This window comes from Elaeis guineensis, chromosome 9 (assembly GCF_000442705.2).
Source record: "Elaeis guineensis isolate ETL-2024a chromosome 9, EG11, whole genome shotgun sequence".
NCBI classification, from domain to species: Eukaryota; Viridiplantae; Streptophyta; class Magnoliopsida; order Arecales; family Arecaceae; genus Elaeis; species Elaeis guineensis.
This window is the reverse complement of record NC_026001.2, coordinates 86,888,305-86,902,115: the sequence shown is the minus strand read 5'-3', so window position 1 is coordinate 86,902,115 and position 13,811 is coordinate 86,888,305. Positions and strand designations below refer to the sequence as shown.

The window sequence follows — 13,811 nt, the reverse complement described above, 5'->3', positions numbered from 1 at the left end:
TGTGCAGATATGGCCAAAGGCTCCAGAAGTGAGTATGATCAAGATTGCGGCTAAACCCAAACTCAACTTTATATGGGTCTCAGGTAATCATTAACTAAATTATTAGAAACCTTTTTTACCCAAATCAATATATTTCAGATGGATTTGGCAGGCTGACAGGTTCAGGTCAAGAATTGCCATGCCTAGATGCTAGGCGCAAACCCACATAATTTTGCATTTAACAGCAACAAGCGCAACCATATCTCCTGTATTTTACATGTATAATTTATGAGGGAAATAAAAAAAATAGTTTCTTCAACTTTGACTACAATTTTTTAAGTTTGGACATTCCCTTGCCAAACTTTACTGTAACGAATGAAGCTAATGCAGCTGCAATCATAGCTTTGGCACCAGACGTGGAAACATTGCAGTTCCATGTAGCTTGAACCTTTGGAGATTTTCCATCGAGTTTGCTCACAAATGGCGGAGAATGAAAGGTGGCACTTGTTAGCGATGAAGCAGCCACCGACACTGCCAACAAGATTATGAACCTTTGGAGATTTTCTGTCGAGTTTGCTCACAAATGGCAGAGAATGAAAGACGGCACACATTTGTTAGCGATGAAACACAGATTTCATGTGTTAATTAGTGCATGGTTTTTTTTTTTTTTTTTTTTTTTGCTTTCAAAGAAAGAATATAAGAGATTTTCAGCTACCACTTTTTTTTTTTTTTTCGAGAAAATAAAATTTAAGATGGTATAGGCAAGAATCAAGCCCAGGTTACTGGTATGAACTTTGGCAACCATATAAGTTGAACCAAATGACACCAACATTGATGCATTGGCCAATGGTGCTCTAGGATTCCCAGCTTCACCACCACCTTATCTAGGAAGCCCGACCAAAGAACAAATGTACATATGACTTTGCACCATTGACTTATCCACTACAAAAGAAATTTCAAACAACATGAAAAATTGCAACGAGACATTGTCAACAGGAGCCAGCCAAGTGTCATAATTCTTTTTTCAGAAACTTTGGTTCACTCCCACGATAAAAGGCCCCAAATATCTTAATTATTTACAGCTAATAGTTTGCCACCTATAGATAAACTGCAAGCGATCATGAGGATGTAACCTCGATCGACATTCAGGCAGAAGTATTATCTGAATGGAGTTCAGATTGCATCTCTCGGACAAGTATTTCTTCAATTGCATCTACAAACTGTACAAGGTGATGGCGTGTCTGCATGTCCAGAGAGTTCGCCAGCTCCTAATTACAAAAATTGGAAAAGAACATTAGGTCATATTCGATACTAAATTTAAGTGTGTTACTCAGTTATATCAAAGTAGGTGTTAAAAAGCAAAACAATGCGAAGTGCCTCCGTCAAATACACAAACACGTGAACATAAAAAGCAATCCAAGTTCAACACATCCACCCACAACTCCTGTAAGAAGTTGAATCTCCAGGCATAATTGGTAGATAACAGTGAAAAGACAGGATGTTTGACACTAGCAGATTTTTTGATTTTAATATGAAACAGTGCAAATAGATAAAGATGCTTCAAATGATCAGATAGGTTCACATGAAGAGCAAGGACAGAGGACAGAAATGTGCAACATCATTATCTCCAATGAAAAAAGAGGATCATAAGGTTGACGGTAAAGGAAATATTGAAAACAATTGAAACATCTTGAGTATAAACGAGCAAAATAGTGAACAGAAATGTTAGGATTATGAAGGATAAGGTGTATGCCAGCCCTTTAGGCACGTCTGCTATAAAGTACCAAAAAGTTAAATCCTAAAAGAAGGCGACATTTTATACATGTTTGTTTGGTGGCAAAAAGGAAAAAATAAAGGGAAAAGAAGGAACAAAAATGAACGAAGCTTATAGAATCTCCACGCCATGGCATCCTGTGAAATATGACAGCTCCGTTGGAAACAGTCAGATTTGTTTTATATAAAGGCACATAACAAGGCGGAAAAAAAAATTTGCATGTATATCTTCCTAAACATTCAAATTTGCATGAATATCCTTTCAAAATTGATATTTGTATGTATACCCTCCTAAAATTCTTGTTTTGCATATATATCCTTTTTTACTTATTTTTTGTATATGTACTCATATCATTTAACGCTGTTAAAAAATTAATGATTTAAAATTTAAATGACTAAAATATCCTTATGGATTGATGTGCAAAAAGAAAATTTATAAAGATATATACACAAATAGTAATTTCATGAGGATATTCACGCAAATTTGAATGTTTCGAAGGATATATACGCAAAAAATTCTAATTTAATTTTTATCTATTTCATCTAAATGGATTCACGTCCTCTTACTCTACAATGTAATCACATATTACATAATATAACAACACGATGACGATATTATATAATATTTTATATATTAGAATACTATATTTTATTTTATTTTTATGTAAGATGGGATGATTATGTCCATCTTATAACAACATGATATACCTTATACACTTCACAAAGATATTTTTGATAAAAATTTTTAAAATAAAATGGAATAAAATTATAAATTTTTATTATTACATCATGTCCAAATCCACAACTATGTCCATTCTATACAAGTGTACAAACTATTTATCTAATATCAGATTTAGATACTTTTCTTAAAAGTATATTATTATACATTAGAGAAAACATGGATGGTTATGATCTGTTTATTTTTTAGATAAAATAATTTTGATCTATCATTTGATGAAAAGATCATTTTATCTATGTAAATCAATAAATTAAATAAATTTATTATTTTAGTTGTATATGTTAATTTTTCTCTATTAGAATAAGGAAAGAATTAACAAACCAAGAGAGGTGTATTCATGTTAAGGGTTTTTACATGTATACCCTTTCAAATATTTAAATTTACATAAATATCCTTATAAAATTGCTATTTGCATATATATCCTTATAAATTTTTTTTTGCATATTTATTCATAAGGATATTTTAGTCATTTTAATTTTAAACCGTTAATTTTTAACGGTGTTAGATGATATGGGTACATATGTAAAAAAAGATATTTTATAAGGATATACGTGCAGATATTAATTTTAAAAAGGTATTTATGCAAATTTGAATGTTTGGGAGGATATACATATAAAAAATCTAAAAAAAATTACAGATTTTAGTGCACTCTGGACGATGTGAGGAGGACATAATTATAATAGTTCTATTTTTTAAAATACAAATATGATCTTCAAAAAGCAAATAGCATGGGCTCTCTTTGTTGGCTCAACCAAAACAGATTAAGTCCACCTTATAGATACAGCAATTGTCATAACTTCCTCTAAAAGGAATTCAATTGCCAGTCTTCAAATTCCAAACTGCGGAATGAGTTCTGCATAATCCCATTAGCATGGACGACAGGCATATGAAATAACTGATAGAACTTACCTTAACCTTGCAAATCAAGCTTAGAGAAATGCTTTTTTTGGAATGGGAATTGGAAGTCTTTATGGAGAGCAATTTTAAAGCAGAATTTGATATTGGCCAGTCTTGACATATCTTAATGAAAGCATCGACTCCCCCCACCAGATGAGCTGTGAATGTCTCATCTCTGTCCGAGTACTCAAAGGAGTGTCTGAAAAAGAAATATTGTCAGTTGTAACAAACAATGGAAAAAGAAAAATTAAGCCCATGTAGCATTTCAGTGACAAATTCTGATGCAGCATCATAAGGTGTCTATATAAGCAAGCCTTTCTTTCAAATATGCAAGATGTGCTAAATCAGCAATACAGTTGATATAGTCATACATGTGATCAAGAGATACTGGCATTTCTTTCTTTAGTTCCACATAGTCATCATTATATCCACTGTGTGGCATGCCTATGTTACTGTGAGGACAGCAATAGTAGATTATAATATTGCATAGATTACAAAATAGCTATATGTTGTTTCTGGTCCAAATTCCTATTGATTCCTGTCTAGCCATGGACGACCATCAAAAGCTTGTATGTACAGTGTTTCCAAACCTTTTATCATCTCTTTGTAGCTGAATGTTTTGGACATATGTTGCAGTTTCTTCCATGGTTCATTGTACCAGTTTTGGTTCTCATATTGGTAGCATGTTGCTACAGTGCTGGTATGGATCGATTCATGGTACTGACTTGGTACGCACCATGTACCAAGTATCATTTTGCTACTTGTATGGTAAGATACACCCAGTAAGGGGTGGTATGGTCCGGTAAGGTGACCCACAGTTTCTTGACAACTGTAAATAATTAAACATTTGATTTAATAACCACAACTGAGACTATGCATTCAGTTCAACACCTTCCAGAAATAGGATGCCAACAAACAGCCCTATATAATTATGACTATAAAATTTACATATGCTGATCCCTTAACTTTTCAACTATTTTTAACTAATGCTTCTGCTCATTAAACATATCTTTGTGAATGTATGAGAGCTGCCTTAGTTTAAGTTCCTCAAAAGTTAACTGAAGAAATAGTTGATAATTAAGGGAAACTTGAAGCATATCACAAAGTCATTGAAAGTCACACCCTCCTTTTTGCTGCATACCTGCCAATGGAACCCATAATATTAGCAGTCATCTCTATGCTCCACTGATGAACTATAGCACCAATGGATTTTATGTTATGTATAAGAAATTTACAAGATACCAGTACCAGAAGCATCTAGGAATCCATATCCACTCCCAATTCTTATTCCCAACTTGGTATATGTTCTGAAAATTGAACTCGTATCAAATTGAGCATTTCTATCACTCTCTCTTTTCTTTCTTTTGTCCTTCTGTTATGCATCTTGTTTCAATGTAACTACAAAATGATAGAACTTTCCTAAATCATCCTATTTAACATTATTCTATATAAAGGAATTCAAAGGGCTTCCATGCCCTAAAATATTTTTCCCTAACTTCCACATGAGTTCCCAATCAAGTTATGTAGGTATAACTGTATAAGATTAGTAGTTAATTCACAACTAAATAGCTTGCTTGTCAAAATGACAGTTTCAAGACATACTCATAAAACAAAAAGATAAAAAGTAGGGCCATGAAGGAGGGAGGGGGGGTTGCAGTGTTACAGGGCAGTATTGGGGAGGGGGGTGGGGTGCATGCAGACTTGCCTTGACTTTTTTGCATCTTTCACCAGCAAGCGTCTTAGAGTGCACAAAACAATGCGATGTTGAACTTGCCTTAGGAACCATCCCAAGGAGGACCCAGATGGAAAGACAAAATCCCTGCAAGATCATCGGAACATCTTATCACTGAAATAAATAAAAAAAAAGTGAATGGTTCAAATGACAAAAGCTAGTACTTAATTGGGAAGAAGCGAACCCTAAAAGTAGAATGCAATTTTAGCACAAAATTCATGTGATGTACTTATGAACAAAGATGTTGGAATTATACATAGGAAAGTGAATCTCACATAGTAATTGTTAATCAAGTAATAGAAAAAGGAGTGGCAACAAGGTAGACAACAGAAACTTTCAAGTTAAATATATCTTTTAAACTTAATCTTTTATTTGTAGTTTTGGCAAACAATATCCAAATCTAAATTTAGGTTTGACCTATAAATGGAACTAATATCAGTTGGATGACAGACTAGGATCCAAACAATTTCAGAGTAAAAAATGAGAATAAACATGAATGGAGACATAACAGAATTAGCACAAAGCCCACATAAGTGAAAGTTCAATTGGTAAATTTACCGTATTTGTCACAACCAACAGGATTAGTTTCAAATAGGTCAGCCACATAAAGCTCATTACGTTGTGATTCATATCATTATATCAATGAACCAAATGTGGTATATTTCACACATCACAGAGCATATCAAGAATTGTTATGTATACTGTCAGTTCATAATTATATAGATTTTGTAAGCCAAACAAGTCACCCTTGCACACCCCACTCCCCCCAAACCCTCCCTCCCAACAACAGGGTTGCAGTGGAAAAAGAAATAGCATTGAGGGAAAATCATACAAAATATTTCCGATTTAATTACAAAGTTTGGGGTAAGGTGGTTATACATCAGATTCCCTGATTTTAATTTCATATTCAGCAATCTTCATACTACAAAACTTCTTTCCAGCAAATTCAAGTAAACTGAGAAGTACCAAATTCATTGCCCAAGCAAACAATTATCATAAGAATTGCTAAAATGAAAAACACTGTACATATATCCCTTATTGGCATCTTATCAAACCAGATTTTCAAGAGATTGTCCTAGACTTTTTATTACAAATCTTTATGGTTACAAAATAAGCTGTGAACAGAAGACTCTCATCAACAACAATCAGACTCCTTATTTGTCCAAGCAGGACACCTATTGACTCAAACTTCCCTCTACAAGGCTAGAGTAGGAAATAAGACAGAAAAAAGAAAAAAGAAAAAGACAGCAGCACAACCTTCATCGTTCAATGTGAAGGGAGGACAGTATCAAAACTGGTCATCTTGCAGCAAATCCCCCTTCCCCTCCTCCCAAAGCGTGCATCCTTTCCTATATACTTGGCATGCAAGACAATCACCCAATAGGATGACCAGCTGCAACTAGGTCTCTGTTCTTCCATCATGAATTCCTTGCTTCAAAGATTTCTACCTTAGCTGATGGCCAACCTCCTAATTCCCGTCTCTGGCTATACATAGGCAAAACTGCAAGCAGGGATCTTTCATTTGAAGGTAAACTTCCTCTTGTTCTGAGGACATATACGTGCTTCAGAAACTCATCACAACAGCTGCTTCCTAAGCATTTCCTTATCCAAAATCTTTTAAGACACTGGCTTCCTCACACCCACCAACCAAATCCACTTCCGCAACCACAATCCTCTTCTAGTAACCGAGATATTGTGTCCTTATTATCTTGTATTCAAAAACTTCTACTTAGGATGCCACACCTGCACCAGCTTCAGAATCTATCTAGGATCTCATTTAGACTTCCACTTTCTAAGCACTTCCATATCATAAACTTTTTTTGAGAGATATTTCCCTGCAACCCCATGCACAAGCTGCTCCCACACATGCTCCAAATTGGGCTGCCATAATCTAATCTGTACCCGGCAACCTGCCCAAACCCACCCAATATAGATGGATACGGTAGGGTTTTCAAAAGTTGGGTTGGTTTCAGGTCCAACCCAGACTCAACCCGATTATAAATCGAGTGAATTCAAGTCCAGCCCTTGGGATCCAATGAGCCACCAAGGGTGAACCAATTAGAAACCAGCCGACTCTAGATGCAACATGGTTGGTTGTTCTATAATATTTCCAAGTGGCCCGATACACTAATAAGAAAAGGGTTATAGAGAGCGACAAACAAGTTGAGCCACAAGGGTTTTGGCACGTGGGCTTGTATTGTAGATAATTTTATCTTTAATTAGTTTAATTTGACCGTCACATATCATAATTCCTATTTTTTTATTATGATGATAATTTTGAAGTTATAATTGATTTTGTTGATTGTATGTTTTGCATTAATTTTCAGTTGTACTATTGACAAGTAAAATGGGTTGGTCGGTGGTTATGGGTTTATTTAAAATAAATGGGCTGGTTATGGGTTTACATTTTTTTCAACCCAAACATAACTCGATCTGACCCAAACCCAACCCTGCCCTGATCTTTGCCACCCCTAATCCCAATACAACCCTACAATAATGAATTTCTTATCAAGAATCCAAAGTGTTAAAACCTTAATAGTCCCATATTATTTGGTCTTTCATTAGAGAATTCTCATTTTCTTCCATCACATTTGCAAATTAACAAGCCTCTTTAGATACAACCTTGGACTGTGGATTGTGCCAGAGGAGGCCCTAGGTAGGAATTCTCAACACACGAGGATCTATAAAGCCAAACCAAAGTAGTTGGAAACTTAGGATAAGGCATGATGGTTATGGTTATGGTTATGGTTATGATAGACACGGTCTTGGACTACCATCAGGTAAACCTAGTCTTTTTATCATCATGTTGTTACATAAACATCATTAAATCATGTGTTACATCAGCAAGAAGCTTCAGAACCTTTCTCAATATTTTGCCTCCGTTGCTCATTCTAGCATTACCTGATGTTTTCATAACACTGATACAAGTAATGAAGAATCATAACACTTCTGTTTAAAATTTCTGTAGTCTGGAAAGTAAGCAGAGTACAGGCAATATTTGGTCCATATAAGTTTCACATGTTTCAAAATACATCCAGCATTTAACAAGGAAATAGAATTACAACAGCATCATACCTTAAGGATTTTACGGCATCAATTATTCCATTTATAAATACATCGTTCGGAAAAATCTGAACAAACCAGAAGTAGATTGAATTAATATCGAGTCAAAACTTATCAGTAGAACTTCATGTGAATAGATTACTAATAACAAACATATATAGACAAAAAGTTGAGTAAGGGGGTTATAATTCTTAAAAGAAGACAATATGTCCAGAGACAGTATAGAGGAGATACAAGATTCGAAGTGGATTTTGTGCAAGAGAAAGCGAGACCATGAATACATAGCAGGACCTTTTACATTCAGAGCCAAATACATTGATTATAGTTTGAAACAGATGAAACTGACACTCAGTACATTAGGGAGAGCACTAGAAACCTCCAACAATCAGCATTGAACTATCTTTCATCCTACCAATAACAAGCTGTTAGTTTCATCCAGATGAAAAATTATTGATATTAACAAGTGTATGGGCATGGATAACCAGGACTATACAACCCCTGGAACACTTGGATACAGGGTAGAGATAGTGCAAATATAGTCAGTGAGTCATAATAAAGTTCTATTCATATCAAAGGTCAGTTGAAAACTCATATAACAAATATAACCAAGAAATATAGAAATTATAGTAGAAAAAACCTAACATCATTGGCAAAATTTGAAACTCATGTAATTACTGTATTTCATTTCTGCACATTAATTGTTATTTATAACACCAGCAAAGTGATGGAAAAACAATCTTTATGTGCATACAAGAAGCAGATTTGAAGTTATTAAGATAAACGAGTGAAAAAATAGGTTGAAACAATGAGGTTGACAGATTACATAATGTGGACAAAACTGGTTGGCTATGGTGATATTCTTTCAATAACATTAACTAAACTTGCCAGACTTACTACTAAAAAAAGAAGAAGATTTTATAAGTGAACCAAGATTTGCTATGAGAATATAGATAGCCAATTTCTGTTTGTTGTATCCCTCAAATAGATATGCATATATATATACATAGAGAGAGAGAGAGAGAGAGAGGTTCAAATGCTTATGAGAGCATTTGACTCCAAATGCTTACCAACAGAAATCAATGAATGGCCTCTCAAAATAAGTTCTAGGTTATGTGACAAGCACTTTTTTGTCAAAAGTAGCTTTAGCCAAACATTCGACACAAATTACAAACGAGTGATTTCTTATTCAGACTTCAAACACCAAAGCTAGTTGTAGAGTGCTCTCATAGTTGTGAATATGTCATGCCTCGACCCATAAAGCCAATATTGCTTCTTGGTTAAGGCCAAGATTATATATGATAAAATAGGGTTGTAGACTTCACTATGGGTTGCAATAAAAAAAAAAAGGAATCACGATCGAAATGAGGCAGTCACCCCTATTTCAACCCGACGGAGGGCGGGGAGGAAGATCTCACCATCTAGGGGCTTCCGCAGCCCTCCGATGGCCACCGCCAACCTCCCTACCCACTTGCCCCTTCCATTCCTCTCTCTCTATCTCTCTCCAATCCTCCCTCTCCCCCTTTTACTTAGCCATCTCAATTCGGACCCAGTATGGAATAGCATAGGGACGTACAAAACCGTACCGCTGGCCAACCAACATGGAGTCCAATTCCGGCATGGCAAACCTTGACCTCAACCATGGGTTGTCTCAAAATCCATTAAATCCTTAGCCTTTTCTCCAATATTTAGTAGGCTTTCACCCGTCCTTCTCCAAAGGAAAAAAAAAAAAGATAAAGACCACAATCCATACTCCACATCACAAACCCAAATTTTAACCATTCAACATTAAAAGGTTGGCATTCATCAATAAATGAAAAAAAAAAAAAACCTCCTCCTCATCCTTAGAGGTATGAACAAAGTATCTCAAGTTTCTCAACTATACAAAGGCAACATCAGAAGCTTTTCTCTAACTTGACAAATAAGATGCTTGAAATAAGGATCCGACACAAATCCTATAAGTGTATCGTTGTCTAAACATGTTTGAAATGGATTTAACATAAAATTGAAAGTATCCACACTTTCGAGCTACCGACAAAGCAACGCAGCAATAGTCAGAGTATCACACGGTACATATGCAGTATGGAAGTGCATATGCCAGTGAATAAGCAATTAATATTTTAGAAATAACTCAAAATAAATAACTCATAACAATAGATAAATCAAGTTAAAAATAGAAAAAAATCTAAAAATAAAAAAGTATACACTTTCAGACTTTTTTGAGATCTTATTTAGTATGGTGTGACATGTTAACCTAAAATGAAAAAAATCTCTACCAACTATGCTCAACGTAGAATACTGCAATGAACAAATTTACAAATTACCAATAAGAGTAATCAAGAAAGAAGTAACAAAGATACAAGAGCTATAACTAAGTTTAAAGTATCTAACTAGTAAGCAAGAGTAGTATTTAGCAACTATTTTAAAGAAGCAACTCAAAAGCTAATTTTCTTCACCAAGAAGCAACTTATCATCCAACATTATCACAATCGGTATGTGCCTAAGCTCCATAGGGAGCCACATGAGCTATCTAGGTACTTGGTTGCTGGCCATTTGGCCATCTCGAATGCAACGTGACCATTAGGGTGCAACCACATAACATGTGCATAGTTTCTCCAAGAAAAAAAAAAAAAAGCACATATGCTGCTGCATAAACCACTTTTGAAAACATTGGCTGCTACAAAACACCAATACCTAGCATTTTGTTGGCTTTGCCTTATATCAAAGCTTCAACATTTACAGTTGCAAGGACATAAAATAACTGCATCTAGTATTGCCTTACCCTAGCTGCATCCTACTTTTCTAAGATTTGTTGTGCCAGCAAATTTATATCATGCATGTATCCATATCTTGTAACTATGAACATGCTTCCTAGTAGCAAACAGATAATGTTAGACCAGTGTTCTGCAATCCAGCAAGCTCGATTGAGTCGACCTGCCTGAGACATTACCTAAGAACCTCGGCACGTCAAGTCTCTCAGGAACCTAAGATTTCAAAATAAATCAATTCAACCACAATCTGGAGAAACAGTGATTTGAACCCATGACCCTTTACACAATAACTAAACTTCCAACCATCAAGACACATTTGGTGGCGTATTATGATCAAGATTTATCATACTTAAAGAAATATCTATGTCATTTATGAAACAATTTAAAAAGTTGTGATATCTCAATAATCTATACTTTCAGTTTGAAAAATCAATTTTTCCCTTTGGTAGAAAATCAGAAAAAACATATTCATTCACTCTTTGGATATTTTCAACGCCTTACTATTTGTAATAGTTAAAAAATATCAATAAGCTTTGCGTACTTTCTTATATTATATAAAATTTTCTCACAATTTTTCAAAAGTAGAAATATTGAATTATTATTGCAAATTTATCATGCTTTTTCCCACTTGTCTAGAATTTTTTAAGATTTTTTTGATATTTCTTGACATTTACTTAGATTAATATTTATGATGTTACATAATAACAGAGTGACGCATGGCCAACCTGCGATTGATCCATTGACATGTGACCTGCCAACTAAAACAGGTTTGTCTGGGTCGACAGGTTGCAAGCACTATATTACACATATATTTTGTCAAAACTGAAATCATCTATTTTTGAACTTGAAAGAACAATTTTGGTCGGTCAGATATTTTGTTTTTAGCATGTTTGAATATGATGTAGTTGAGAAAGATATGATTTTACATACTAATTGAAAAGGAGAAAACATGACAGCATAATGGAAGAACCTTCCTTGATCTACCATGCAAAACCTGCAATAATACATAGCTAAATAACTTGAAAATGATCTAAGTTACAACAGAAATGTCTCTCTTATCTAAATAAGCTTTACTTGCCTTTTAGGGAAAAATTACATGCTAATGATGCTACTTACATCCCTTACCTGCTAGATACGGTAAACATAAATAACTTGTTATTTCGCCAATCCCCTTAATCTATGTAAGAGTAAATAAACATAGACAAATCAATAGAGACCAAATAGTCACTTGGTTTACCTAATAGATCACGTCCCATTTAAACTGTTTACTTGTTCGTTGAAATGCCCTCAATTTTTTGGTTAAAATCTTATATTTCTTTTGTTTCTCTCAAAAAGCATGGTTCTTTTGCAAGAAAAGATTAGTTCTACAATGAAAACTTGTCATATTCTATGTATAACATGTTGGAAAAACATCTACCCATCAGTACTTTATATGGTTCTGTGTGTTTTCCTATCATTTCCATCCATTCATATAATGACGAGCCTAAACTTTATTCAAAAGAAGAAGAGCACACTTTATTTTTTATGTTGTTTTTTGTTTTTTATGATAAAGCCAAAGCATAATTTATTACCTAGGTGCCAAGTCAGAATAGGATGGAGAAGCAAAATGCACAAGCATAATTAGAGTACCTCCACGCTCTTTAGTTCCAAAGTCTTGTCAACAACTTCTATTAGCAACTCATGGTCCAAGACAGTTGGCTCCCTAGCACAATCCAATTTATGTCTAAGAAGTAAGCTATCTGGGGTTGGAATAGGTGTCTTTAGGGACAACCTAAGACAAGTGCCTTCGAGCTCAATAACCTTTACTCCAGAAAACATGTATTCAATTTGTCCAATTGCTTCAACCCTGAAATAGACACACAAAACATGTGTCAGAAAAGGGAAAGAAAAGGCACATGTATTGTTTCAATGTGCATAGATAACCAATAGGAATTTTAAGACAAAAAGCATTAAAGTACTAACTTTTGCAAGTTAACATTAAGACAATTGTGATTACAATACATTTGAGACAAGGAAGAAATCTAAAACATGGTTACCCCCAAAAGAATTTTTTTTTTTTTTTTTTTTTTTTGGTGGGGGTGTTGGTGGGGGGGGGATATCCTTGCCAAACACCAAAAGGGTCACTGAATGGAGACTTATACCATGTAGGAGTATTAGCGGGTCCACACAATATAAATCTATTCCACTAAAATGATGGAACAGACTCACACTGCAGGAAAGGCCTGCCCCTATTACCTTCAAATACCATTCTGCCCTTGTTCACTTCATAAACAATCAAACGAGTCAAAAGAGGGCAATTTGGTTTTTGCGATAAATCCAAACTATTGCAAAGTTCAATGTGCATTAAATGTATTTTATTCCCTCCACTCATTCCCTGCATTTATTCCACCAAAATGGTCCTGTTCGCACAATACAAGGGAGATACAGCTTCCAAAATCCATCCTCCAAACAACACCCCCAAGGAAACTTGACCAAATGAATTAAATCAGCATACGTAAGAGAAACAACATAAGAATCGGGGTCAAGCACAATTATAGATGGAAGCTTCATATATCTAGCTTATGATATAAGTCTGTACAGCAGGCAGCAGTAAAAAAATAATCTAATTGTAAAGAAAAATCTATTTTAATAAAAACGGAAGCATGTAGATACATATGCATTCACACTGACATCAATTTGTGTTGTGTGTGTGTGTGTGTGTGTGTGTGTGTGTGTGTGAGAGAGAGAGAGAGAGAGAGAGAGAGAGAGAGAGAGGCAAATAGTCATGGTTACATCCTCGCAAATTTGAGAGCAAACCCAATCAGTTCATAGTCCAATTGACATCATTCCACATAGTGGACCCGAGATAATGGTTAAATTT

The 13,811-nt window shown here is 34.8% G+C and overlaps 1 protein-coding gene across 1 annotated transcript in view; it reads right to left on the bottom strand.

Moving 5' to 3' along the window:
* Window positions 1-740: 740 nt before the first annotated feature.
* LOC105051175 (uncharacterized) overlaps window positions 741-13,811 on the bottom strand; it is a 23,024-nt gene continuing 9,953 nt past the window's right edge. Inside the window, exons 8-12 of the mRNA XM_073243168.1 lie at window positions 12,581-12,797; window positions 8,196-8,251; window positions 5,094-5,207; window positions 3,401-3,587; window positions 741-1,247 (exon numbers count right to left, since the gene is read on the bottom strand). Coding sequence (XP_073099269.1) covers window positions 1,125-1,247; window positions 3,401-3,587; window positions 5,094-5,207; window positions 8,196-8,251; window positions 12,581-12,797 — 697 coding nt within the window. The 3' untranslated portion in view covers window positions 741-1,124. The remainder of the gene's footprint in view (window positions 1,248-3,400; window positions 3,588-5,093; window positions 5,208-8,195; window positions 8,252-12,580; window positions 12,798-13,811) is intronic.